The sequence below is a fragment of the Leptinotarsa decemlineata genome, unplaced genomic scaffold (genome assembly GCF_025532065.1).
Source record: "Leptinotarsa decemlineata unplaced genomic scaffold, Ldec_3_MD MMD2_tig00026354_RagTag_RagTag, whole genome shotgun sequence".
NCBI lineage: Eukaryota > Metazoa > Arthropoda > Insecta > Coleoptera > Chrysomelidae > Leptinotarsa > Leptinotarsa decemlineata.
In genome coordinates, this window is record NW_027412702.1 from 5,196,008 (window position 1) to 5,223,356 (window position 27,349).

The window sequence follows — 27,349 nt, forward strand, 5'->3', positions numbered from 1 at the left end:
TTTAGATTTTTTTTAATAGTTGATAAATAGAAAAATACAGTGGAATCTCACTTCTCCGGCATTACTATGAAGCATAGGGTGCCGAATTATCACTGAATTGTTCAGAGAAATTCATCATGAACAAAATTAGACAAATCATAACGAATAAAAATTATATGTTCATGATCTAAATGTATTTTCAACTGAAACATATCTCACAATTACCTAATTACATAGTTTTAAAATTATCCTTCATTATGGTCTGTTTTTGTGCAACTTGCAGTTTTTGTTTGAAAACATTTCCTCTCAGGTTTCGAAACATTATAATCTCTTCAGCAGATACGCAGTTTTCTTCAACCCGTGTTTTGCAGGTTGTGAAACAATTTAATGCTCTATTTGGTTTTCTTTCACAGTTGTAGTAGTTGGTTACTCCAATATTCCTACAAGGCGTTTTTATATAATAACATTATCCTGAGGTGGGTTAAAGGGCACGACAGGAGTAAAGGTAATCGCATTGCCGGCTCTTTACCCAACGAAACGGCACCCACGGCCTGATGACTTCGACAATTGCGGAACTAGTCAAATGTTGCACCCATGCTCAATCCTTAAAGAGATGGCATGGAATGAAAGGATGTAATCTTGCCAGGATCACCTTGGGCGATCCTAGGAAGCTAGCGCCGAAGAAATATCTGGCGATGACCAGGAAAAATCTACGCCTAACAGTAGGATTTCTGACTGGCCACTGTCAACTAAGGAAACACCTCCATATTATGGGGCTAGTGGACACACCTCTATGTAGGATGTGAGAACAGGATGAGTGTTCGGAGTTATCGTCAATGAGAGAGTGTGTGTTCGGGGAGTCTTGGTATACACCTGCCGATATAAAGGAGATGACCCCCAGCGACCTGTCCACCTTCCTGGAAAGGACAGGATGGACAATGACCTAGAAAGACAACTCCTCGGGAGGATGTACAATAGGTCACATGTGGCCTAAGTGCGTGGGCTTACACTCACCCTCCCTACTCTACAGATACAGATGGCGGAGAGTGAACTTACTTGTGTTTTCTTCTATACGGTGCTCTGGATTATATCACTATTTTGAAAAATAATGTGGATTAACAAATTATTTTTAATGCTATGACTCCACTTTCTGAATTTTGGTGGTAGGTAGTTGAGTGGTAAGAAGATGGCTTGGACATTTCCATCACTGGATCTGAGTTTTTATTGATTTGGGTGGCCTGAAGCATTGACAAGCACGAGTAAAATTTTTATGGGCGAATTGGATCTTTACATATACTTCACCACTTCTGAGCCGAAATGTTTATGGAACCATTAACTAAGTACCTCTCTCGTGACCAAAATTGGTTCTTGTAGCAAACTGGTAGAAAAATGTTTCTGAAAGTTCTGGGATTCGTAGCTTCACCAATCACTTGATAATCAACTTTATGTATTCTAATAGCATAACGAATTCCCTATCTTTTTGAATATACTAGTCAATATTGAAAGTGTTAATATGGAAGCCAAAAAAATATCTTATGTACAATCACGGCCCACATTCGATATTCATAAGGAATTAATAGTTGGTGAAGAATTGTTGGTCTAATGATCGTTCAATATTTTCTTAAACCACCATTGATTGAACTGTCGAAATTTCGAAAAAAAATAACGTTTCAACGTCAAAACGACCATTTTCCTGAACAAACCTAGGACACACTTCAAAAACTAAACTTACTTCAGACTACCGAAGGCCATTGAACTATATATTACCCCTTTTGTGGAAATTCATTGAATCTGAACTGAGAGGCAGTGTTATTAATCAGACCATAATTCATACATTTCCAAGGTATGCTGAGCAACACTAGCCTTTCTCGTTTCTGAAATTGAATTTAGAATACGTGTTCTCTGGAACGAGTTTCATTAACTTCTCTAGCCTCACCAATCTATTGTTTGTCACAATCGTCACAGCTCATTTGATATATCACCGACTTTTCATTTAACACCATCTCATCTTCAGGGTTACGTGGCACTTGAAGCAAGCTAGTTATTTTGAAGGCTACTTTCATGTTCAGTCCGATATGGTATCGTGGTTTATATGAAATAATAATCAACCTTGTCTGGCTGTATTCTCAAAGAGTTGAAGACTCGCGAATATGATCCTGAATTTACGTTCCCTGAGTTACTTTTCACCTATATTTGAAGGATACCCATTACTTTTTGCTATGTCCGTGATAACATTTTTCTCAGTATCATCTTGAAGCCTATGAACCAGAAAGTGTAGTCCCGTCACTGTTTGATGTAGACTATGAGAGAAATATCAGAAATATTATTTGAAAGTAGTGGTTTATTTCCTATAGATACCACATTCCATACTTCTAATCATCAAGAGATCTAGTAATGGCACCTCCTTGTTGTTTTCAATTTCATATTCGGGGGAGCCGAAATAAAGTCTTCTTTCTCAAATTTGTTGAATCCCAGTTCGCAAAAAGTAATCTAACTTCCTCTCTGGCTCCCAGTTCAAATTGTTTCATGAACAGATTAGCTTGAGGATTTGCATGGCAATGCAAAATCCAGTGTGCCCTGAATTATCGTGCCCACATACTGTCTGTAGAAACAGTTGTCGTACTGAGAGCCATTTTGTTTCATGCAGATCTGAGTTACCTGTTTTTGAGATTTCACTACCTCACCACTTAGACAACTGACCATTTGAAGATCCCTCAAGTATTCAGGAGATTTTTTACTTGACATGAAAGTAGTTTTTGAGTCTGGTTTTTCACTTTAACAAGTGCTAAGTAACCATTAAAACAAGATGGTGAAAAATGAAAAGTCGGGAACATATAGAATAATCTCTGGAGATGAGTATATTGGTCAGACTGAACCAACAACAAGAAACAATATGTGCAACTCTTCTACAAGAATATGTTGCACATATTTAATTTCGGAGACCAGAATAGTGGCAGAGTATAACTTGAAAAATAGCCATGGAAAAAATAAGGGTTGTTTTCGATTTTTCAATCCGGTACACGACACTAGGCTAGATGATGTATGGACTGAAAGTGAAATACTGTTAGATATGAATAAGCGAAAGTAACGTTAGGAATTGGTATAGCTCATCTCCGTTTGACACTTTGAGAAGAGTTTTTGTTTTGGATTCAACAATAGTGTTCAAAAAGTTTATCCATAAGGTCTCAATAACAAAGTCAGAAGTTAATGATGGAATACAAAACAAACGACAAACTATACACTTTCACTATTGTATTTGTTGGTACTAAATAATAGAACAAAGGAAACTAATCTTGATTAAATATATTCCAATTATGAGATAATCGATAGGTACTGACTGAACGTTTGGACTCGGCTGAGACAGACTTGACTAGAAACGGAGTTTTCTGTCGATTTCCCCTCATAATAGGGGAGCCCCAAGCAGGGGGATACCTTGTACTCGGTTAAGTACCTCCACCAAATATGAGCCCCATATATAAAGCCGTCTGTGAGGGATAAAGGATCAGATTAGTGAAAAAAATTGATCATCAGAAATTCTCGAGCGCATCAGATTGAGGTAGGGTGAGTTAATCACCTGCTAAAAAGTGTATATTCCAGTAATCTGACAATTTGAGAGTGACGTAAAGGAAGGGGAGGGCAGCAAAGTTGTAAAAAAATAACGTCATTTCGAAATTCTCGAGCGTAACTATTTTTTTTTATTTTGAAGGAAATAATATATGGATAACGAAAAATATATAATCTGACCATTTCTGCAAGCCGAAGTAACAAAAATTCGTCGTTCAATGCCTGCAGCTGTGTGATATCTATATTTCCTTCTCCAAGTTTCTATTCCACTATTCTCTATTCACTTTTTCCCTATCTATTACTCTCTCACATCCGTCCCCACTCTGAATTCTGTTGCCATGACGCCATCACAGCTGATCACAGAGACTCGTTCGTGATGAAGATGAAGATGATGATTAATTATTCAATCAATTGATGGTTGTAGCCGTTACTACGTGGTAGGAAATCATAATGAAGATAAGAGATATTGAACTTTCTATGTTTTTCAACACTTTATTTGTAACTTACGTTACTCAGTTTCGTCCTACTTACATATTGTATAAGTTTGAAAATATCCTTATATATTGTATAAGTTTGAAAATGTCCTTATAGGACGAAACTGCAGTAACATTAGTTACAAATAAAAGTGGTAAAAAACATAGAAAGTTTCATTTCTGTTTTCATCATTAATTAATCAATTGATCATAAAAAATTTAATTTTTTGGAACATTTTTAAAAAATTATTTTCTTATAAATACAAGTATTCTACTTAAAAAATATACACGTATTTATTTGCATGCTATTTTCTGAGCTTTTCAATTATTTAAGTTCAATGAATTGAAAATAAATTCAAAAAAATATTGTTTTTGTCAGATTAAGCGAATCCCTCTAGATAATATTCAGATTATGAGACAGCACGTCTAAAACATAAAGATGAACCATATATATATCTTAATCTGACGCGCTTGAGTATTATAAAATGGCAAATTTTTTTTGCACATTATAATAATGGCCGCAAATTTGCGTCAGATCGAAATCGTTATATTATTGAGAGTTTTTTTTGTTGCACTTAACACCCCCTTAGAAAATCCGACGCGCTCGATTAATTTTTTTTTCTTTTCACTTTTAACCCTTACGTACAACCACCCACATCATGCAAACGCTCAGATTAACATACCAACATTATTAAAAATACGTAGGACATTGATATGATATATCTGACGCACTCGAGTATGTCCATGCAACAGTATATTTTTACATATTTAAAAATCTATAGCCGCTTCCCTCACCGATGAAAAGATATATATTATATAACATTTTTTTCTTCTTATCATCTAAGCTTTGCAACCCAATATGTCTCAATGACGCTAGAGTAAATCCCCATTTTGCATTGTGGGCTCCCCTATCAGAATTATCTAAATGCTATAGAGTAGTTCTCCAATTGACGATCAGTTTCAAAATTTCGTTTATGTTGTTTAAAGGACATTTAAGTTTTGTCATACCCAATTCCCAAAATAAACTTATAGAAAAAAAAATCGTCTCACTGTATGCACATAAAAATATGAAGCATTGGAATATTCATCATGAAATAATTCAAAATGGTATTGATTGAGTACGTCTTCTTTATTATCCAATCTGATCAGAAATGATATATAATAAAATCGCAACGCCCTTCAATAATAAATGCAAATCGTAATTACAGTTATATTCATTGAAATGGGCCAGTGATGATCAATAATAATGCTAAAGCGATAAGCAATGCATATTCAATTCGTTCATTTAAAAATTATTGAATGGTTAAACAATTTTGTTTTTTGAAGGTCCAAACAAATTGGATTTGAATCGCTGGGGATTAAATCCATTTGGAAAAACTTTCACTGGAAGTGTATTCCACATAAACGCAGTTCTTCAAATGGAAGAGTTCTTGAACAGTGGAATTCGAGGTGTACTGACTTGAACTTCAGGACTGTGAGCAGCCACAGTTCGTCGCGTATTTCTGATATGTACCGCTCTTGGTGGAATCAAATGTGCCATGTCACTTGAACACTTCTCGTGTGAGTATCTATAGGAGAGAGACACATCCCAAACATTTCTTTGATGTTTCAGACTACCACGGTTGCAAGTGATGCAGCTTCAGGGTATGCTCAGGGGTAAAGATCCTTACATGAGGACAATACTCCAACGAAGGTCTTATCTGAGCTTTATTGAGTATCAAAAGTTGCTGAGGTGTGTATAGTTTTCTAGTTCAGAACAGTGTTCCAAACTTTCGAGAAGCAGCCTTTGTAATTCCAGCGACATAATGGTGCCAAGACATATTGATATTTTAACCCCCAACAACCTTATAGAAGCAGAAAGTGGAATTGTCTATCCTGATCTCATTGTATCCGGTTCGAAGACATGAATCTTTTTGGAGAAAATCAATGCTTGTGTTTTTGTGGTATTGAATTAAACCTGGTTAGTATCACTCCAATTCGAAATCACTTCTAGATCCTCATTAAGATATGCAACCTCCTGCTGTCGTTGAAGATGTGCATACGTAGCCAATGTCCTGGAATCCAAATGAAATGACGAGACAAGTGTGTTGTCATCAGCAACGGATTATTTTGGCTTCTTCATTTTTTTCAATAAGTCATTGATATTCAATAAAAAGAGGATTGGTGACAATATGGATCCCTGAGGAACACCAGTGTTGATGGTGAAGGTATTCAAGATATACTGATTGACGGTCACTTGCAGGAAACGTTCTTTCAGGACGCTAGAGAGTCATACACAAAAACGATCCTATAAGCCATAGCATCGAAGTTTGGCCAGCAAACCCTCATGCCACACATGGTCAAGGCCTTAGAAATATAGAAATATCAAGCGCATGTTTCTCGATTGCGTTATTCCAAATAAAGCTGACATACGATAGAATGTCGCCTGTTGATCTTTGTTTCCGAAAGCCATATTGATGATCGCTCAAGCTCTCAAAGATGTTTTAATTTTTCGAGCTCCTCAATGAAAACGTTCCAATTTTCGAATGTAATTCTCAATTCAATACTGGTACGTTATTGAAGTTTCAATAACATGCGTTGAAAAATAACACTCAACAATAGATAGATAATACGGTACAAAATAGTGACCAATTATTGTTGTTCAAACTTCGTACTTCTTATCATTCGATATAGTCGTGTTCCATATCAGGCACATAAAAATATGAACGAATAACTCTTCAGATTCAGAGTGACATGTAAAAAAAATATTCTGATGATTTCACTTCTCACAAGAAATTGCTATAGTAATTAACAAATTGAGAAGGTATTGAGGATTTTTTGTAAATAGTTGAAAAACATCAATACTTCAGAAACTAAAATGAAACATTTTTATCCTGATGATGATAACTTAGCGTGAAGGATTTTGGATTTTGGTTCAGGTAAAAAATTGCAATTGTTATTAACAAAGTAAGATTTTAAGAAAAAGGTATTTGAATTTTCGTTAATAACTCAAAAAATATTTTTATTTAAGCAATTTTGAAAAAAGCTCGTTAAAGAGGAGGAAATTTCTGATAAAATATTGTTCCTAAGTTTATTGCTGCATCTGCATAATTTATCAAGTTAAAGATCACAAAAGATACAAAAAAGTCAGAAAAATACCGAATGTTTGTAAACAAATGCATGTATTAGGTAATAAACAATAGATACGAACTTGATCTTAGATTTATCTGAAAGAGAAACTCATTCTCTATGAAAAGACTTGAATGTCCTTTATCGTATTTCTAATAGTTTAAAAGATACATCAATTTTTTTAAATGACAAGTCAAGTAGGCGCTACAATTACCGTATCGTATGATATTAGAAAGTATTATAATAAATAAAAAAAAATTATGGCACTTTTTTATATATAGCTGTTTTCATAATTTTTTCTGCTTCAGAAAAAATATAACGTTGGTCAATATTTGTTTATAACAAATTGTTAAACTAATAAACAATTAAATAATAAATAAAATTTATTTTTGACAAACTATTTGAAAGTGTAAATTATGATTTTTGAAAGCAAAATTATTTCTCAACTAATTATTTTAACAATCGAAATCGATTTTGAACAATTAAAAATAGAAATTGAGAAAAAAAATGTTTTAAATCATACTTATCTCTAGACAACAAAATAGCAAAAAAAAGTTTTCCGAAATATTGAATTTCTCTATTTGTTTAAAACAATTTAATAAACAAATGACGTAAAAACTTCATATCCTATGTTAATAACTGCCATTGTTTGATGTGAAAACAGACATATCAATTGGAAAAAAAAATTAATCAACAATTTTTAGATATTTCACTTTGCAATAGTTATAAAAAATCACAATTGACGAATTAATAAATTTTTATAAACTTTTATCACAGGATCGTATGGTGTATATATATATCAAAAGGGCTCCACGAAGTTTAAAATTTATAGGCCAATTATTTATACCTCTTATCCCATTATTTATGCCAACGGAGATTGGGAAAAAATTTGTTAGTTAACAATTGAATAACTTTTTGAAAAATGGTGATAAAACTTTTTTTTTCTACGGGACTCGATTCATTCAAGTGTTAAGAAAATACTAAATTTTTTTCAAATTTTTAAAATGACATTTTTTGTTATAAAAAAAGTATTTCTTTTGATAAACTCTCTTTAGCGCCAGCGCGCGCATGACGTAACAGCCGCGCGGAACCCTATTTTTAACCTGAAATTAAAATTATCTATAAATAATGGAGATAGAGTTTCGTGAGTCGAAACTTTTTTATCGGAAATTTCCTCCTCTTTAACGAACTTTTTTCAAAATTGCTTAAATATTAATATTTTTTGAGTTGTTAACGAAAAACTAAATGAGCTATAGCTATAGCTCATTTAGCTATGAGCTATAGCTCATATTTTTAGGACCTTTATCTCTATTTTTCATTTTTTTGAACTTGTAGATTAGACTATCATTAATGTACGTTGTTATGTTCCTCATAACATTTCCAGCTGATTTATTTTTTCTAAAGCCGTACTACCTAACAGATTCTATTTTATATTTATGCAGAAAATATCATTCCTAACTGGAGTATCAACTTAAAATATATCCCATCATCATTGGAAATCACAATTTTTCGGTTTAATGTCTTCTGTGTTATAGTCTCCGAATGAATACTTCAAATTGTCGGTCATTCGTCTTCAGTTTTTATTGGTTCAACGAATTCAATCATTGATTAATATTTTCTCTCTCAATAGTCCAAGGTGTATCACTTTGTTTATGATAAAAATATAGGTTGTATTTTGCATGAAAATTGGCAAGTAGATATAGTTTAGTATAGTTATTATATATTTTGTAATATTTTGCCTGTTTGTCAAAAAACTTCGTATGCCCGCTGCCGCTGGGTTGACATTAATATTGTAATATTAGTTTTACAAATTATCTAGTTGTCTTGTTTCATAAGCTAGGAATAGTTCTCAGAATAGAAATATCTCTGTGTATCAGTAATGCAAAATACAACTCAAAATGATAATCTACGTATCATTCTTTACAATCGAGACACTATTTAGACATTTGACTCGATTATTAGGTACTTTTAGATGAGCTCTTTAATCTCTGTTCTACTTGTGTTTTCCACTGTAAGGTTTTTGAACTGACATGGATGTTTTCGTGAAGTGATCTTCTGCATTGTGGATTGAAGATCTGATACTTTTGGATATTAATGAATTTTTTCTTCTTGCAGAACCAAATCAAATCAAAGATGGATGAAACTCCGGACCACTGTACAGATATCTTCAGCAATATCAGCAAAGGTAATACTGGAGACATTGTAGTGAAAACAACCTGCTATAGATATTTGTTAACTGAATAATTCGTTCATTAATTGCTTGATACTCCGCAATGTATGAATTGTAAATAGTCACCAAAAGATATACAAATCATTGTTGAATCACATACAATAAGCACACTTTTGTTATATCAGTCCATTCCATGTATATTAACTTTTATTCAAAATGTATAAAAACTGAACTCCAAACACTTTTAAGACGAAAACCAAGCCAATATACAGGCCGCTTTTTTAGCTGATACCAATATCGCTATCTCGGAAACGGTAAGTCCTACAAGAACGATTGAATGGAACAAAAATTGCCTTTTTAGATATGCAACATAGTGGTATTCTCGGATCGACAAAATCACCAACCATTTCTGAGATATTTGCAAAAAACAGATTTTGTTTTTGCCCTACCGCCTCCATTTTCCATAATATCAAAAAACGACAGAAACTTTTTGCTTCATTTCTCAAACATAAACGAATTATTATTGATGAAATATCATGAACTGAAGTAGTGAATTCAAAATAGTGAATGTAACAGAAGTAATTGGCTGGGTAGGGTATTTTTGATGTACGTGGCAGAAATGTTTTTCACATCGACAATCTTCAATTCAACTCAGTTCATTATCCCAAAAATTAATAGATGCTGATAATTGGGGACTTCAACTAATTTCAAAGTAGAGTGACAGAAATAAGATATTTTACTATAAACACATAACATATCTCCAAAGAAAAAACAATAAAATGCAGTCAAAAATGGAATTTGTTCCAGAAAAGTATGTACTTCCAAATAAGTACATAAATGAAAACAAATTCAAGAGTGGTGTAAAAAATGCAAGTCATGAAATTTTACTATTCCATATGGAATTCGACTTTCTTCTAAATTTGCTTGTATTTTAGTTTGAATCCTTTTTATTATTTTCGACAGAATGAATGAAACAGCTGATTTTGTAATTTCAACTCCAATAAATAGTTTGGTTTATAAAAGTTTAATATTCATATAAAAGTATGTTTATTCCATGACAATTTCTCATCAATGTATAAACCCAAAAATGTTGTTATTTCTATATATTCAAAAGTTATAATCATTATTGAACACAATCGAATTAGTATCAGTCAGTCTCACGAAAATTATCATATTTAAGCAGTTATTGAAATTAATATGTTCATTGAGTCAAATGAAAATCTCATCAAAATAATTCCTGATATAATTTTTTATTTTTTCGTAACTGTTTCAGAAATAGTAGTATCAAATACTTTGATTATGAAATTCAATTATAATAAAAATTGGCTAAAGAATTGATATTAATAAGAACAAAAAAAACAGGACCAAAAATGGATCCTTGAGGTACACTACAAGTTGAATGTTGAAGATTACTCATATGAGCATATTGTCCTCTATTATACAAATTATTTTGAAACCATTCGATAAAACTACCTCTGGTTCAAATATTGAATTTTTTTTTAAATATATACTATGATTAACTGAATCAAAATAATTGCACAAATCGAGGAATAAGGGACAACATTTCTTATTTTTATCAATTTTCATTTAATTTTGCGACACTACATGCATTACTTTTGTCTATGTGTCGCTAGATCTCCGAAAATCTCATTGACCTGTATATAAAAGTTTTTTGTTCTCAACGTAATTCAAAAGCCTCGTTTGACTCATTTTTGCAAAAGCTGGTAAGTAAGGTGATCTCTGCGGCTTTTATCTGAGCTTTTTGCTGAACGGGTTCCAACTCGGTGACAGAGTTGTGGTCACCTCGTTCAGTGTCGAAAACTATACCGACTTCATCAGCTGCTCGGACAACTGCCCTAAAGAGAAATGCTCCAATTCCTGCTCTCTCATGGTCACGGACCATGCAAGAAGGGGATCCGAACTCATGACGACTTTACAGGCTGTATCCAGTACCATCCTGTCATGTAGGCATTCCAAACTCAAAAGTCCACGGCCACTCTGTTGTCGGGGGAAGTACAACCGTGGAACGGACGATTTGGGATGCAAACTCCTATAAAGATGCATCATTTTTCGGGTATTTTCGGGTCTATAAACACATAACATATTTCCAAAGGAAAAACAATGAAATGCAGTCAAAATGGAATTTGTTCCAGAAAAGTATGTACGTCCAAATAAGTACATAAATGAAAACAAATTCAAGAGTGGTGTAAAAAATGCATATCATTAAATTCTACTATTCCACATGGAATTCGACTTTCTTCTAAATTTGCTTGTATTTTAGTTTGAATCCTTCTCATTATTTTCGACTGAATGAATGAAACAGCAGATTTTGTAAACTCAAGTCCAATAAATAGTTTGGTTTATAAAAGTTTAATATTTATATAAAAGAAGATAATTTGTTTATTATTTTTTCAATATGTTCATTCCATGACAATTTCTCATCAATGTATAATCAAAAGCTATAATTATTTATTATTAAACACAATCGAATTACTTGAAGTATCAGTCAGTATCACGAAAATTATCATGTTTGAGCAGTCATTGAAATTAATACTCAATTTATGTTCATTGAGTCAAATGAAAATCTCATCAAAATAATTCCTGATATCATTTTCAATTTTTTCGTAACTGTTTCAAAAATAGTAGTATCAAATAATTTGATTATAGCATTCATTTGTAATACAAATTGGCTAGAGAATTGATATTAATAAGAGCAAAAAAAAACAGGATCAAGGATGGATCTTCAAGGTACACCACAAGTTGAATGTTGAAGATTACTCATATGAGCATATTGTCCTCTATTATACAAATTATTTTGAAACCATTTAAAAAACTACCTCTGGTTGAAATATTGTTTTTTTTTTTTAAATATATACTATGATTGACTCAATCAAAATCATTGCACAAATCGAGGAATAAGGGACAACATTTCTTATTTTTATCAATTTTCATTTAATTTTGCGACACTACATGCTTTACCTTTGTCTATGTGTCGCTAGATCTCCGAAAACCTTATTGACCTGTATATAAAAGTTTTTTGTTTTCAAGGTAATTCAAAAGCCTCGTATGTATCAATTTCTCTAAAATTTTTGCAAAAGCTGGATGCACAGAAATTGGGCGACATTTTTCTACTTCCACTTTCATAAATGTGCGATACCTTGGCAATTTTCATTTTATTCAAAACTCACATCGACCTCCTTTGGATATTCCTACCTTCCACAATCTCAACTATTCGAAAGCTGACTTGTAGAAAATTTAAGATTATTAGCAGTTTTGACCTCTGCCGAGGAAGTTGAGAAATAAAAAGGATCAGCGAAGAAAAATTTGTCCTGTAGAACGTCTAACAGTTGAGTATTAAACGCGTTCGCAACGTCTCAATAAACGCAAACTGATTTTTTCCAGCTTCTGAGTTTTTTAATATTCTTCCCCGCTTCGGGCTTTGTTCACGATTTGGAGCTGTTGCTAGTTAACAATCTTTCTCTTAGTCGAAGGTTTCATACATGCAGTCGATCTTTCTTGCACTGATGAGAGGTAATACCTCGAAATCGGTCTAGAGGTGATCTATTCGACTGACTTGAGCGTAGATTTGCCGCTGATTGAACGAAAAATATCTGCAAGACTAACCTCTGTGAGTCTTCTTTTATGAATATCTAGAATAATTCAGCATTCACCAGCATCTACTGTGTAGTTACGTTGGCAGAGATGAGTGTTTCGAAATTCCATTTCGGAATATTCATTTCCTTATACATATATATCTCTTCTCTATTCAGTCGTCAGATTTATTTTAATATTTTTTATGTTCGTTGAAGGTATTCTGTTTATTTTGAGAGAATCTTCAGCTTCGCCTGAAGCATGGATATTATATGCGGAAGCAAATGCAGGGAATATCGTTCTTGTAGAGAATCATGATTATACTTAGTTTTTCAGTTTTCAACCAACCAAAGGTCAGAGAGACAAATGAATGACAGTGTAGTAATAGTGAATATTATGATTTAATCCCAAGAAACATTTAATGTTCGTGACACAGGGTTGTAGACGTCAACTTCAACAAGAATTACAGGAATGTTGTTTGTTCACAAGCGCAGGTCATTCTTTCAAGGTGTTGCAGTCGCAGTATCCTCCTACAACCAGCCATATGATATTTCGAAAGATATATCCGTGGTCCTGATGAAATACCCGTCATCGTTCTCAAAAAGTGCGCGAATGAACTCGCACCAGTATTCTGCAGATCATTCAGCCTATTCCCCAAAAGGGCAAAAAAACTCTTCCAATAACTATAGACCAGTCGCTTTGCTATCGTGGAGAAAGCCGTAAACCATCATATTCTCAAATACTTGGAAGGCTTCAACATCGTGAGCGGTCATTAATATGGATTTCGGAAACAAAGATCATCACGCGACCTTCTATCGTCACCCATATTTCACCCATATTTGAAATAACGCACTCGAGAAACATGGAGAGTCACGAACTGTGGTGCTTGATATTTTTAAGGCCTTTGACCGTGTGTGGCATGAGGGTTTGCTGGCCAAACTTCGATGCTATGGCTTGTCGGATCATATTTGTCTATGGCTGTTCAGCTTTCTGAAAGAATGTTTCCTGCAAGTGGCCATCGATGGATATCTCTCGAATACTTTCACCATCAACGCTGGTGTTCTCCAGGGATCTATATTGTCCCCAACATTCTCTTCATTGTATATCAACGACTTATTGGGGTGAGAGTAACCAGGTTCAATTCATTGCAATAAAAGCCCAGGCATCGGTTTTCTATAAAAAGATAAATGTGTCCGAACCGGATATAATAATGTCAGGTCGAACAATCCTGCTTTCTGCTTCGATGAGTTTGTTGGGGGGTTAAAATGGACACCAATTTGTTTTGGCACAATCATGTCGCTGGAATTGCAAAGGCTGCTTCTCAAAAGCTTGGACCACTGTTCTGAACCAGAAAACTATACACACCTTAGCAACTTTTGATGCTTTATAAAGCTCAGATCAAACCTTCTTTGGATTATTGTTCTCATGTCACTTGCAACTTTGATAGTCTGAAACATCGAAGAAGGTTTGGATTTGTCTCTCTTCTATAGACACACTCACGGGAAGTGTTCAGGTGACCTGTCACATTTGGTACAGAAATACGCTGCTCATCGTTTCTAGAGCATTTCATTTGGAGAACGGCATTTATGTGGAATAAACTTCCTGCGAATATTTTTCCAAATGGATTTGATCTTCAGATATTCAAATCCATTGTGAATCACTACTACCGCACAGGCACCGTTCTGAGAGCGCCTTAAGAAGTTTCCTGTAGTGCTTGTGTTTTGCCTTTGAAAAAAAATATACGGAAATGAAGTAAAATGTCATATTTGCTTTTTGAGGAGGACACGTTTTGACCTTGCAAATCATTCACCCCTCTCAACGAGGCTGTTATCCCAAAACTTATTTGAATGGGTATGACCCAATGAGGCTCAACAAAATCGGAAATCTTGTTCAGTGGAGATGGTATTTCGATAATATATTCACTGTGTGAATGATATAGACCTTTGAAATTCCAATAATACATTTTGCGAAAAATATAAAAATCAAATGAATAGTCCTGTTTGTTATGTGATGAAAGTATATCTGTTGTTTGACTTCAAATCCATTCAATTAAATCAAGTTTATAATTCAAGGTATCTAGAACGCATATGGTGAAATATCATATCTAACGAAAATCTCATAAACGTAAACCGAAAACAAAAGTCTCTATCCGATTACAAATATTCACTTTGCAACCCAAATCACTGTCAACAGTTAGTGTGTATCCTCAATTTTACATGAATAAATTGAAAGCTTCGAGAATATTTCCAGTTGTTTTTGCTATCCAAAGGTTTAAATCACTTTTACATAAGATAGTGAGGTGGTTATCTCGCACATGTGGAACATTTGCACAATTTGCGGATAAAATCCATTTGGCTTCAGCCACCACCGCAAATAGAACTCCGTGAAAATGCGAATGAAATTTGTACTTTCAGTGATTTGTGAAAATACCCTCAACTGTCGAGTTGTCACGAGAAAATAATTGGATAATAATGAAGTTGAGTTCACGGTTAGCATTGCCGAGTTCTGCAAATATTTATGTTATTATTCAAATGTAAATTTGATATCCCTGACCTAATCACAATAAATAAATCTGAATAACAAGGATTATTAGAATGAAAATTTATACCGATACTTTTATAGTACAAGTGAAAGACAAACCAGTTAACGTTTGCGTTTAATAAGTGACAGATCTTATAGCTTGCACTCAGTCATTCAAAAAGAGATAGTCGTCGGCAATTTCTCAGATTGTTTACATGTTGTTTTCCTGAAAGTTTCTACGATTTTTTTTTCTGCTACTCAAGTACCCCTTTTCAAAATGAATGAACTGTGGGTAATTTCATATCTTTTAAAAAATACCAACTGTGGAGTCAAAAAGGCTCTTTCTAACGTTCCGTATACTAGAATATTTAAATGTCCACCATCAGAGTTGAAATATTATACTGCAATTGCTGTTTGGTTCAGTTAATAATATTATTTCTATCGGGAGAAAGCTGACGGTTACTAAACCGGGATCGTTTTTCCTTGACCATCATCTCCTGGAATCTTAATAGTCTTCTGCAATAATAGGTCGCGCATCATCCTGCTGGTTTGTGGTACTTCTTGGTATGTGGTACTCCATCTATTATTTACATGAGAATCGAAACATAGAACTCAATCATCTGGAATGGAAATACATAAAAACGATGAAGCTCCATGAATCCTGAAATTCGTCTTCCCAGAAAATATAGCAATTTTCCAGAATTGAAATGAATGATTGAAACATAAGAAGCGAGTGTATGTGATATTCGACAACTTTTTGTATGAGCATATTCGGTACTGTAAGAAAAAGAAACATCAAAATAAAACCTATCATTCACTCCTACAATACTAGGAAAAAAGGAAACAATGCATCACGATGTGGCAAAACCATAAGACAAAGAATATCAACATATCTCGGACCACGCTTATACCAAATATTACCAGGAAAAATAAAAAATATCAACAGTTCTCACATGTTTAGCAAAAAAGTTGATGCTCAACTCTGTTGGAACAAGCACATTGATTATGGCTGCACCATACTGATGATGGGCCAAAAGCCCGAAACACGTGTCTATGGTTTGCCACTTCCTTGAGTGCTATGTCCGATTAAAAAACTCCTTTATCTATATCAAGACACTCGATAACCTTCGTATTTATATTATTTCCTGGACCCGGATGTCACGCAGGTAGCTATAGCTGTCTCCGTGGTGATTTTGATAGTTTTCTTGTAAACACAAGATCTATTAAGTGAAACCACAAATGTGCGGCTTAGAAAAGCGAACGTCACGCGCTTTGATAAGCCAAGGTCTCCAATGTTATTGAAGAAGACCCCATGCATTGGCTTATCCTTGTGTTTCCGCAGAAGTAAAGTGATCTCTACGGCTTTTATCTGAACTTTTTGCTGAACGGGTTTCAACTCGGTGACAGAGTTGTGGTCACCTCGTTCTCTGTCGAGGACTATACTGAGTTCATCAGCTGCTCGAGCAGGTGCCCTAAAGAGAAATGCTCCAATTCCTGCTCTCTCATGTTCACGGACCATGCAGAGAAGGGGATCCGAACTCCTGACGACTTTACAGGCTGTATCCAGTACCATTCTGCCATGTAGACACTCCAATCTCGAAATTCCACGACCTTCCTGTTGTCGGGGGAAGTACAATTGTGAAACCGTGGAACGGACTCCTATAAAGAAGCATCATTTTTCGAGTCTTTACGTCGAGTTGATACAGCTCCTCACGAGTCCACTTCACTACTCCAAACGAGTAGAGTAAAATCAGAACGGCAAGCATATTTGTTGCAGCAACTTTGTTCTTCCCAGACAGTTCCGATGATCAGATCTGTCAAAGTTTGTGCTGATACTTGCCGCAGAGAGAGTTTTTCACTCCTGTTACTTCTTGTGAGTGGCGTTGTTCCACCCCGAGGTAAGTATACGTCTCTCCGGCATCCAGATGATGTAGGATGCTTCCATCTACGAGCTGCATATCCTCTCCGTAGTCCCCGCATCGTCCTCTATTGAGAAGAACCATTGCACATTCGTCTATCCCGAATTTCATACCGATAGCACCACCACCCTCAAGGACTGATGGAGATCCTTCTCTTCAGAGGCATAAAGTTTAAGATCCTCCATATAAAACAAATGGGTGATGTAATGTCTGTCATCCATCTAAATGAAACACCTTCAAGGTTCATTCAATAACTATATTTTCCAATTTTGAAATACCAAATCAAATAGCCCTGTCCAAGGACGTCACAGATAACTTTTTATACAGAATTATAGTCCAGGCACATTCCTACTGACATTACACTCCTCCCTTTCTAATTTAGAACTCTTGTGCTTATAACTGTGGTACAAACCGCTCAGGCGGTTTTCTGAAACGCTGGGGGCGATGGGATAATTCACTGGGAGATATATGAGTCTCTTGATCACTACTAGTTGAATTGATATTATCATAATTCGATATTGACATCGTTGAATCTCTCTCTTGTGATTTTCCAACCACCGCTCCTGGTGCCTCATTGCTACTTAATTGAGAGTTCGATTTTTCCACCTCTTGAGGCAAAACAATTTGTTCCTTACTGGTTTCAACTTCTCCTACATTCACATAGCTATCATGAACAGGGAGAATCTGGTTATGTGACGTTTCCATTCCAAATTGGTATTGGGTATTCTTACTTTAACAATATTTTTTCCTAATCTACGAATTACAATTCCCGATATCCACTCTGGTTTAACCCTTCTATACTCTTTCACTAGCACCTTTTGTCCTATTTCAAGACGATCCCGTATTTTTCCTCGATAATTTCTCTTCTGGCGATTTTATGATTTGATAATATTATCTTTAATAAACTCATAGGTTTGGGTTTACGTACCGGTATATTTATGGGTTTAATTAAATCTAATCTAGTTCTGAGAGCTCGGCCCAGCATTAAACAGGCAGGGGATTCACCAGTGCTACAATGCTCTGTATTTCTATACAGTACCAAAAAATTATAAAGGTCTACTTCTGTAATCTGAAATTGTTTCGAAATCTCATCAAAAATATTGTAAGAACTTTTCAAAGTCTTGATAATAAATTGTTTAATAGTTTTCACACTATTTTCAGCCGCCCCGTTTGAAGCTGGGTGGTATGGTGGAGACGTCACATGAACAATGCCATTATTGAGTAAAAAATTCTGAAATTCGTTGGAGATAAACGTTGGTCCATTATCTGAAACCAATGTCCCCGGGAGACCAAACTGAGCAAATAATCCCCTTAATTTACTTATAGTAGCTGATGCTGTGATTGAAGTCATTAAAAAAACTTCCAACCACTTCAATAATGCATCCACAATTACGAAATAAGTTTTACCATTAATTGGTCCCAAAAAATCTACATGTAGCCGTTCCCATACTTCGGAAGGAATCGGCCAGGGCGTCAACTCATCCTTTGGAGGGTTTTGTCGTTCTCTCCTATACGAAATACAATTTTTACACATTTCTTCAATTTCTTCATTAAGAGACACATCTACTAATATTGGATTTTCATTTATAGATTTCAAACAAAATAAAGTTTTATCTCTAACTGTTGTCGAAAACTCGTTGGTATCATCAACGCTCGACTCTAACTGTTCATTTTCGAAATAATTAAATGAATGGTTTAGGCCCACCTTGCATACTCTCTTTAAATGGCCTTTTCCTCCGCATTTCTCACAAATATATTCTCGGTAAAAACATCTGTAGGATTCGTGATCTTTGCCCCCGCCCACCGAACAAAAAAACATACCTTTTTTAGAGGAATACTTTCCTGAAGCGATGTGTTGTCCTGTCGTCGTAAATAATAAAAAGCATACCTTTCTGCATAAACTTCCCGTTGCGGTTGATAATGTTTCTCCAATAACTCAACCAACACATTGAAACCTTTATTTTCTGGTTTATCGGGAACACATAAGTCCTCGAGTAAGGCAATTGCACTCTGATTGAGGCTATTCAACAACATTGCTCGCTGCTTACTTTCCTCTGCCACCTCATTAGCAGTAAAAAACGATTTTAGTCGCCGGACATGGATGCCGAAATCGTGAATGTCTGGATTGAACTCCGTTTGTAACCCAAATTGTCCCGTCGCCATGTTACTTGTTTTCAGTCAAACAAATCCGTTGTTAGACTAAATTTTCAATATACGTTCATCCTCGTCGCCACTTGTAATGTCTGTCATCCATCTAAATGAAACACCTTCAAGGTTCATTCAATAACTATATTTTCCAATTTTAAAATACCAAATCACAGAGTCCTGTCCAAGGACGTCACAGATAACTTTTTATACAGTATTATAGTCCAGGCACATTCCTACTGACATTACAGGTGACCTTGTGCCTCCGGTTTCCGGGGGTGCGACGGTTATACCTTCGAGTATTTCTGATCGCAATGGATAATGGCAATAGTGAGATGCAGAAGAGAAGGGGACTGGGGGAATCACCCTGAAATACACCCCTTCTAAAAGTGACCCAACCTGTTTGGACTATTGCTTGACCAGATGTTATGATGAAGCGAGTTCGCCAAAGTGGTATCAGTTGTTCAATGCATCTCACTATTTTGTCGGACATCTGAGCAAATGCAAGATGAGCTCATGCGAAATTGTATAAAATGCCTTACGGTAATCGATCCAGGCCATAGAGAGGTTACGCTTATATTGTATCGAGTCCTGCGTTACACATCTATCGATGAGCAGGTTCTTTTTACATCCAGCGACTCCTCTCTTCGACCCTCTCTGCTCATATATCCGTTCGAACACTCGGTCAACTGCGGTGAGTATTCGTGTGTATAATATACTTGTAAACAACTTATAACATAAATTTAAGCTCTCTGTTGAAAGCTTCGAACTGCGCTAGGGCTGGAGTGTCTAAGTTGAGTGGCTGCGGGTGTTGATTTTCCAGATATCAGCCTCTTCTGTTAGAACACTATGAACCTCCACATCCAAACAAACCAGTACTTGTGGCTTCAGGGTACTAATTCTGAAGAGCGCCCTGCGTGTTCTGAATGAGTCCATTGGTGGCATGATGCGAGTCTCCTCTTCAGCAGTGCCAACGGGTGGTAGAACTGTCACTTCTATCACTTCGTTAGTAGGCTGGGGAGGAGCTATATGTATAGTCCTGCCGCCAAAGATAGAATACGTGATCCTTAAGATTTTGGGCGGAAAAGGGGGCATGCTCCGGATGTATTTCACACCACAGAGCATGCAATCTCTCATTATTATTATTATTGAAATTTAAAAGGAAACTTTTCACCGGTGAAGTATGAATTGCGGTTTATGACAGTGCGTGCAAAATGCAAAATAAGAAAGTATTTCACAAAACGAGTGTTCAAAACATGATCTGTGTAAATTACTCAATTGAAAACCATTTTTATATTCTAGATGATCATACTTGAAGACAAGCTTCTTCATAAAATAACACACAATTCTTTTATTTTCAGAAACCACCCCTCAAGAGAGAAGACTCTTTTTTACAACGCTTTTCTACGAGACAAATACCAGAAACTCAGGAAACTGTTGAGGATACTGGCAGTGAAGGAGGTACTACAGGTATTTTTGAGAATATCGTATATATCATTCAAATGAATAATAGAAACAATTATTTGCAATTTATGAATGTACTTTTGGAAGAGAGAAAATCAGTCAGTAGCTTGTGGAGTAATGCCAAGCTATTCATTTCGATTCTGAAGATATTTGAAAAACATTGAAAATTTTCCCATGAATTTTCATAATTGGCGGAGAAATATGGAATATATTTTACAATATCCCACAGATACTTCCAATAGGCTATTATAATGTTCAGAGAATTTTTACACAGGATGTCACTCAACGTATGCCCTCTTTGTATTTTTGTGGTGAATTTTTTACTATTTTTAATAACCATTCTGATTTTTTTTCTTAGGACGCAAATATTTCTAGATTCAATCGCAATGTTCTACCAAGAACAAATAGATGACAAATCATTTCAAATTTGACCATTGAATGATGTAATAACTTCCTATCAGAAAAATAACTAGGGAAAAAAGAAGTAGTTTGTGAAATTTATTTAAAATTCTGAATATTACCATAAGGTGATATTATTGAAATCTGACAACAGAAAAATCCAGTACGACTTTTTGTATTGAAACAATACCAGAAGAAGTATTGAAAAATGTTTTTAAAAATCGTCAATATCTAAAAACGGTTCTGTATAATTTCGAGGCGAACTTCTAATATATTCATCAAATAGCTACCCAGAGTTTTCTTCGATTTTATACTTATTCAGATTGTGGAAAAACAAACCTAAAAATGTAAAAGAAATCCAATCAGTAAGTTGATTATCTCGATTAAAAATTCTTTCGCCAAGAAAATGAATATTTCGAATGAAAATTCGGAGGTTTCCATGCAGTAAAATCTGGGGAATCTTTGACGAAGAAAATACAATCGTTTTGAAACAATGAAACTCATTTTTATAAAACGAAATGATAACTAACTAGTCACAATTGCCATTACGGGTTGCATATTCATCTACATCGAATGAGTAAGAAAAAAAATCATGTATTTTTGATAAAAAGTTTGTGTCACGTCTGAATTGTTGCAACACAGGACATTCATTTCTTTCTAATGCCCCTGCACCTAACAATCGAAAACCTCCTAAGAATATTTGCATATATTTGCAGAATAGCCAACAATATCGTCTTACATGTACCCACTTGACACATTCAAATTTTTCAATAAAACAACGTTCGTTGAAACTGAAACAGGCGATCAGATACCTTCATCAAGTGTAACATAATTTGAAATGGTATTCTCAATGGATGCTGTACACTTTTCAAATTTTGGAAAACTATAATACTAGAAAATATAACAGAAATGAAATAAGTCTCATGTGGGTCAATGAATATTTCTGATGAACATTTGAAACATTCTTCTCTGCCAACGTTCCATGAGTTAGACATGGCATAACGAATATTGTTGGGCATGTGATGTCAAAACTTGGCTTTGTGACTGACTGCCTTGAGGAGTGTATCTTTGATATTCGTGACTTGAGTATTGTGTCAGTTTCATGAATGCCGTCTTCATGACGTCTTGAGGACAATTCAGTCCAACGATACATTCGTGATTCAGCTTCGCACCACAAATCAGGACTACGATGGGTTGAAATTGTTCTGTTTTTGGGCTTTGATGTGAAATAATTATTATCCCTCATCAGATTCTACCAAAGGCACTCGATTAATGTTCGTAATTCAGTGTCCGTAGTGGTGTTAGACAAAGAAGTAGTTATATTCACTATATTATGTTGTACTTGTGATGCACCATTTGAAACCTTTCGTGTAGTAATGAATATTACTGGAGTTACATCCCAACACCAAACCGTTATTTTAACAACTCGACACGTGTTTCGATCACCAAGTGATCATCTTCAAGATAAAAATAAGACTTTTCCTTTCGAAGATGATCACTTAGTGATTGAAACACATGTTGAGGTGTCGAAAATAACGGTTTGGTGTTGGGATAGAACTCTAGTAATATTCAAATTCTACTGTGAAAAAATATTGAAAGAGGTAAATATTTTGCATCGTCAAATAAAAGCAATTTTTTTATCTAGAAAATATACCAAAAATAGGTTGAACTTTTTCACAACGATGCATTTTACAGAAAAAGTTGAATTTGAATCATTTGAATTTCATCAGTTCGGACTTCCATTTTCTAATATAATATAAATTGATTTGAAATCCCTGAAAAAATAAAAAAGATTACCCGAAAATAACAATTTTATTAAACAAAAATCTGAAATTACAAAGAAATAACATACAAGCAACAATAAAAAAAATAAAGATTTAAAGTATTAGTAAAAGCTGAAAATTAAATAGTTAGAAAAATATTATTAACAGAAAATGAAAAATAAAAATAAAAAGATTCTAAACCAAGTTACGTCACGACGTTTCGATTGTTAATATCCACAATTGTCTTCGGGTGATAACTGTTATCACCCGTAACGTAACTTGGTTTGGAATCTTCCAATTTTTATTTTTCATTTTTTGTTAATAATATTTTTTGCATTTTTAATTTTCAGCTTTCATTAATACTTTAATTCTTTATTATGTTTTTGTTGTTGCTTGTATGTTATTTCTTTGTAATTTCAGTTTTTTGTTTAATAAAATTGTTATTTTCGGTTAATCTTTTTAATTTTTTCAGGGATTTCAAATCAATTCATATTATATTAGACAATGGAAGTCTGAACTGATAAAATACAACACAAAACATTGTCAACCACCTTCAAACAAACAATGAATAATTTGAATAATGATTATGAAGTATTTTGAACTTTTTAATTTTCGTTATATGCCTCGAATGAAAAATTACGTTTCTGTACAATCAGTTCCTCTCTGAAATGTTAATGAAATCAACAAGCTAACGAGTTATTATTCGCTTGGAAAAATATCCAAAACAAAAGAGAAAAATCCACCACTTGAAACACCGTCCTAAATCAACACATTCAATTCAGCTGGCATAATAAAATGCACGAGATAAAACCTCCGACATATTCTGAAAAGAAACAAATTGTTGAGGGCAGGGGGTATGGCTGTTGAAAATTGTGCAACATTCGAAATGACAATGGCATTACCTAATTGCTCGTTGGTGACTGTTACATGCTGGAGACAATAAATTTTATCCTTGGTCATTTATATGAAAGAGCATTTTTAACGAAGGCGCGATTCATGAAATGAATATGCAAATAAATTCGGCAATATAAAATTTTCATGTATTTTTTTCATTTTAATTTTCATTTATGTCGTGTACTTGGGCGCAAAATTAGTCATTAAATAATGGAAATAAACTTCGTAATGGCAATACGGGTATGTTACAAGCAGTTTCGATATTTTTATCGTGTTACCCTCAACTGCTGAAAAATAGTTTTGCCAAGTGTTTTGGATATTCGAAAGGGTTTAGGTTATTTTTTAGAAATTACTTTCTTCGTTTCCGCTTCACACTTCAGGCTATCTGATTTGATTTGACTAAATTGAAAACGGGTTCTTCTCACCTGTGTGAAAGTTACTCCACATCTATGTATAGAGTTACTTCTATTGAAATTAATTGCTTCCTCCTTTTCTTTCGAAGATTCCCACATTTTTTTGTATCGAGATGAATGCATTGTGTGTGTTTTCTTATAATGTTATCCAATTTGGTACTGAGGAGCCCTAAGGCAGGTGTCTTAACGTCGAAACATCGATGTCTACCAGTGAGGATGACAGTGTTTCTGGTAAGTGAAATATTTCAACCTTTCCTTCAGTTTTGTGTGTAGAAATCCTGTGGATGATATCTGATTCAGTTCCATAAGGGATGTTGGGAATACAAACTGAGTAGAGAAAAGTGTTTTTATGTATAATTCACTGTTCATATAATTGTTTCAAATGAATTCTTTTCTTTCATGAAATTCAATGTTTATGTGGAAGTAGCTTTTTCAGGAGAGGTTTTTCTTCCAGTTTGTGTGAAAGTTAGTTCTTTGCATGATCTACACATCTACCTATATATAGAGTTACTTCTTTTGAAATTGATTGTTTCCTTTCTGTTTTGAAAGATACCCACTTTTTTGGATCAAGATGGAGTAGTAGAGAGACAAAAACGTCCTCTTCCAAAAATTAAGTATTCCTGAAAATATAACCTTTCAATTCAAATAGGTTCTGAACTGGATGATTAATGGCATATTATTCAATGAGCGAGAAATCTACTCATTACTCGTGAGAATAAACTTTGTAAATCATTCGGAGAAGTCATGACCATGACAGTACTGCGATTTCTAAAGACTTTTACAGGAAATATTCCAAAATAAGATTAATTCGTGAAGATACCCCGAATGAGAAAAATACTATTAGATTTCATAACAGATACCTCGTAATGTATTTTTCTGATGGAAACACGTGAGAAATATACAAAGTGTTATCGTACACTATCTATACGTCGCAAGTATACCAAATTATACGACAACGGTTTGAAAATAACATGTTTCATTGTATGTAAGTTGATAGATATTTCCAGCATTTATCTAATTGATTTGATAAATTTCTGAGTAAAATACATTCAATGTTTGCATTTTTAATAAACTTATTGTTTTTGTATTCCCGCTTAGAGGGTGGAAAGTTTATAATGATTTTCGAGTCAAACATTTTTCCTTACACAATGTCGGTCGTGTCTTCAGACTTCTGCAGAAACTTTTTTTTTTCTAGCAGATATGTTATCGCAAGCCCATATCATTGTGTTTCATGTTATTGTTTTGTAATTTTTTTTTCTTCAGAAACTCTTGCATCAACAATCTAAACCTGTTTCTCCGTTAACCAGTTATCGGCCCCCTACGAACGACAACTCGCAAAAGTCAATATGAACAGTAAGATCCAATATTTATCTCACTGTGTGGAATTTGGTGTCCGTCATAGATTTTTTTCTTGAGATTTTTAAGCAATCTTCGAGAATACAGCATATGGTGAACTGTGAAGAGCTACAATACCCTGCAGACTTTCAATACTCTGACTCACGAGGTCTTATGTACTTCCTTCTGTTTGTAGTCCAGAAATAATAAGCGTTCAGTTCCGATATCTCTTCAAGGAATTACACCGCAGGAGCGTCAAATCTACTCATTGAATAATAAGAGTTTTGTAATGAATCTCATCACTAGTTTGATATACATTCTGTTCAACTCTAGTAGCTCTTCAACTTTTTTGTCAATTATAACTTCTCAAAACTTAATGGAAGAGTTTTGCTCATGGTGTTATCTCTCGAGAACACAGATTTTACACTCCCTTTGATTTTATTGTGATATGGCTCATAGTTTCGCAGCCCCGAATCATTTGAAACTCAGAAGCAAAGTCTCCAGAGCTTCTAGTGCTGCTTAGCTTTCTGATGAAATAAAGATCCTTATATCATGAATGCCTATTCGGAAACACTCCGAATATTACATTTTTTCACCTGAAAAGCTGCTCAAACCACCCATCCATTCATCCTGAATCAAATCATCCATCTTGGCACCTTTCATTCATATCTCATCAATGCTTCCTAATCTGGCTGCCAGCTCTTCATGATCACTTTGAAGTTCGCCTCGAAATCATGCCTTACATTACGCCTGTGGTTTAACGTTAACTGTCTGGTAAATAACGAAAGTGCAGATTTCTATTTCTTCAGTAATACTTGTGTAATGCATTATTCAGGTCGTCTCCTAAATATTCTAAGGCATATACAAGTTGTTGCTGTAGCTTGGAGAAAATGTTCTTTATGAGGTTTCTTATTTTGGAGTTCTTATGGAGTTCATAAAAAATATCGAGAGCTTTATTCGAATTCACCTTCGAGAATGGTGCAAAACCTTATTTAAGCATCCTGTGGATATGAATTTATCCTATCTTCAACCCATAGAAAAAATTCCAAGATTAAGATCATCAACCCATAGAAGTTCACCAGATTGTATTGATATTGAATGTTTCAATAAATTTTACTCATTGACTGCAATGTGGAGGAAATAAGTTTCAAACCCAAGTATATGCATTCTCATGCACCGATACCTTCTGTAGGTACTCTAGATTAATTCCTGTAATTTTGATAAGCATGTCATCATTGTATTTTAATTTTATTGTGAACTGCGGAATTTCAACGATTTGTGATATAGACACGATTTTCAATAGAATTTCGATATGTTACAATATAAATGATAGTTGAAGAACTAAAAAATTCATTGGAAAAGAGGTTATGGCTTTCTACTTCACCTTCTTTATACACAAAAATGATTTTCTCCTCGAAATATATCCCTTTCACTTTCAATAAAAATTCATCTTACGGGTTGAATTTCCTTTCTTTATCCAGTTTTCATTCATTTCAATATCGTTTACAAACGATCCATATATACTTGTTGTTACCTGTATGAATTTTGTAGACGAATTACAAATTCTAATTCTTCTTTGGGAAATGTAAGCAGAGTTCCATTCGAAGGTGGA

The 27,349-nt window shown here is 34.4% G+C and overlaps 1 protein-coding gene across 5 annotated transcripts in view; it reads left to right on the top strand.

The window, feature by feature from the left end:
* Cngl (Cyclic nucleotide-gated ion channel-like) overlaps window positions 1–27,349 on the top strand; it is a 463,427-nt gene that overhangs the window by 349,735 nt on the left and 86,343 nt on the right. For 4 of the 5 annotated variants that reach the window (XM_074184263.1, XM_074184265.1, XM_074184267.1 and 1 more), the window contains 2 exons: window positions 9,240–9,309; window positions 20,831–20,939. In XM_074184263.1, coding sequence (XP_074040364.1) covers window positions 9,240–9,309; window positions 20,831–20,939 — 179 coding nt within the window. The remainder of the gene's footprint in view (window positions 1–9,239; window positions 9,310–20,830; window positions 20,940–27,349) is intronic. The other variant, XM_074184264.1, reaches the window with a different exon arrangement.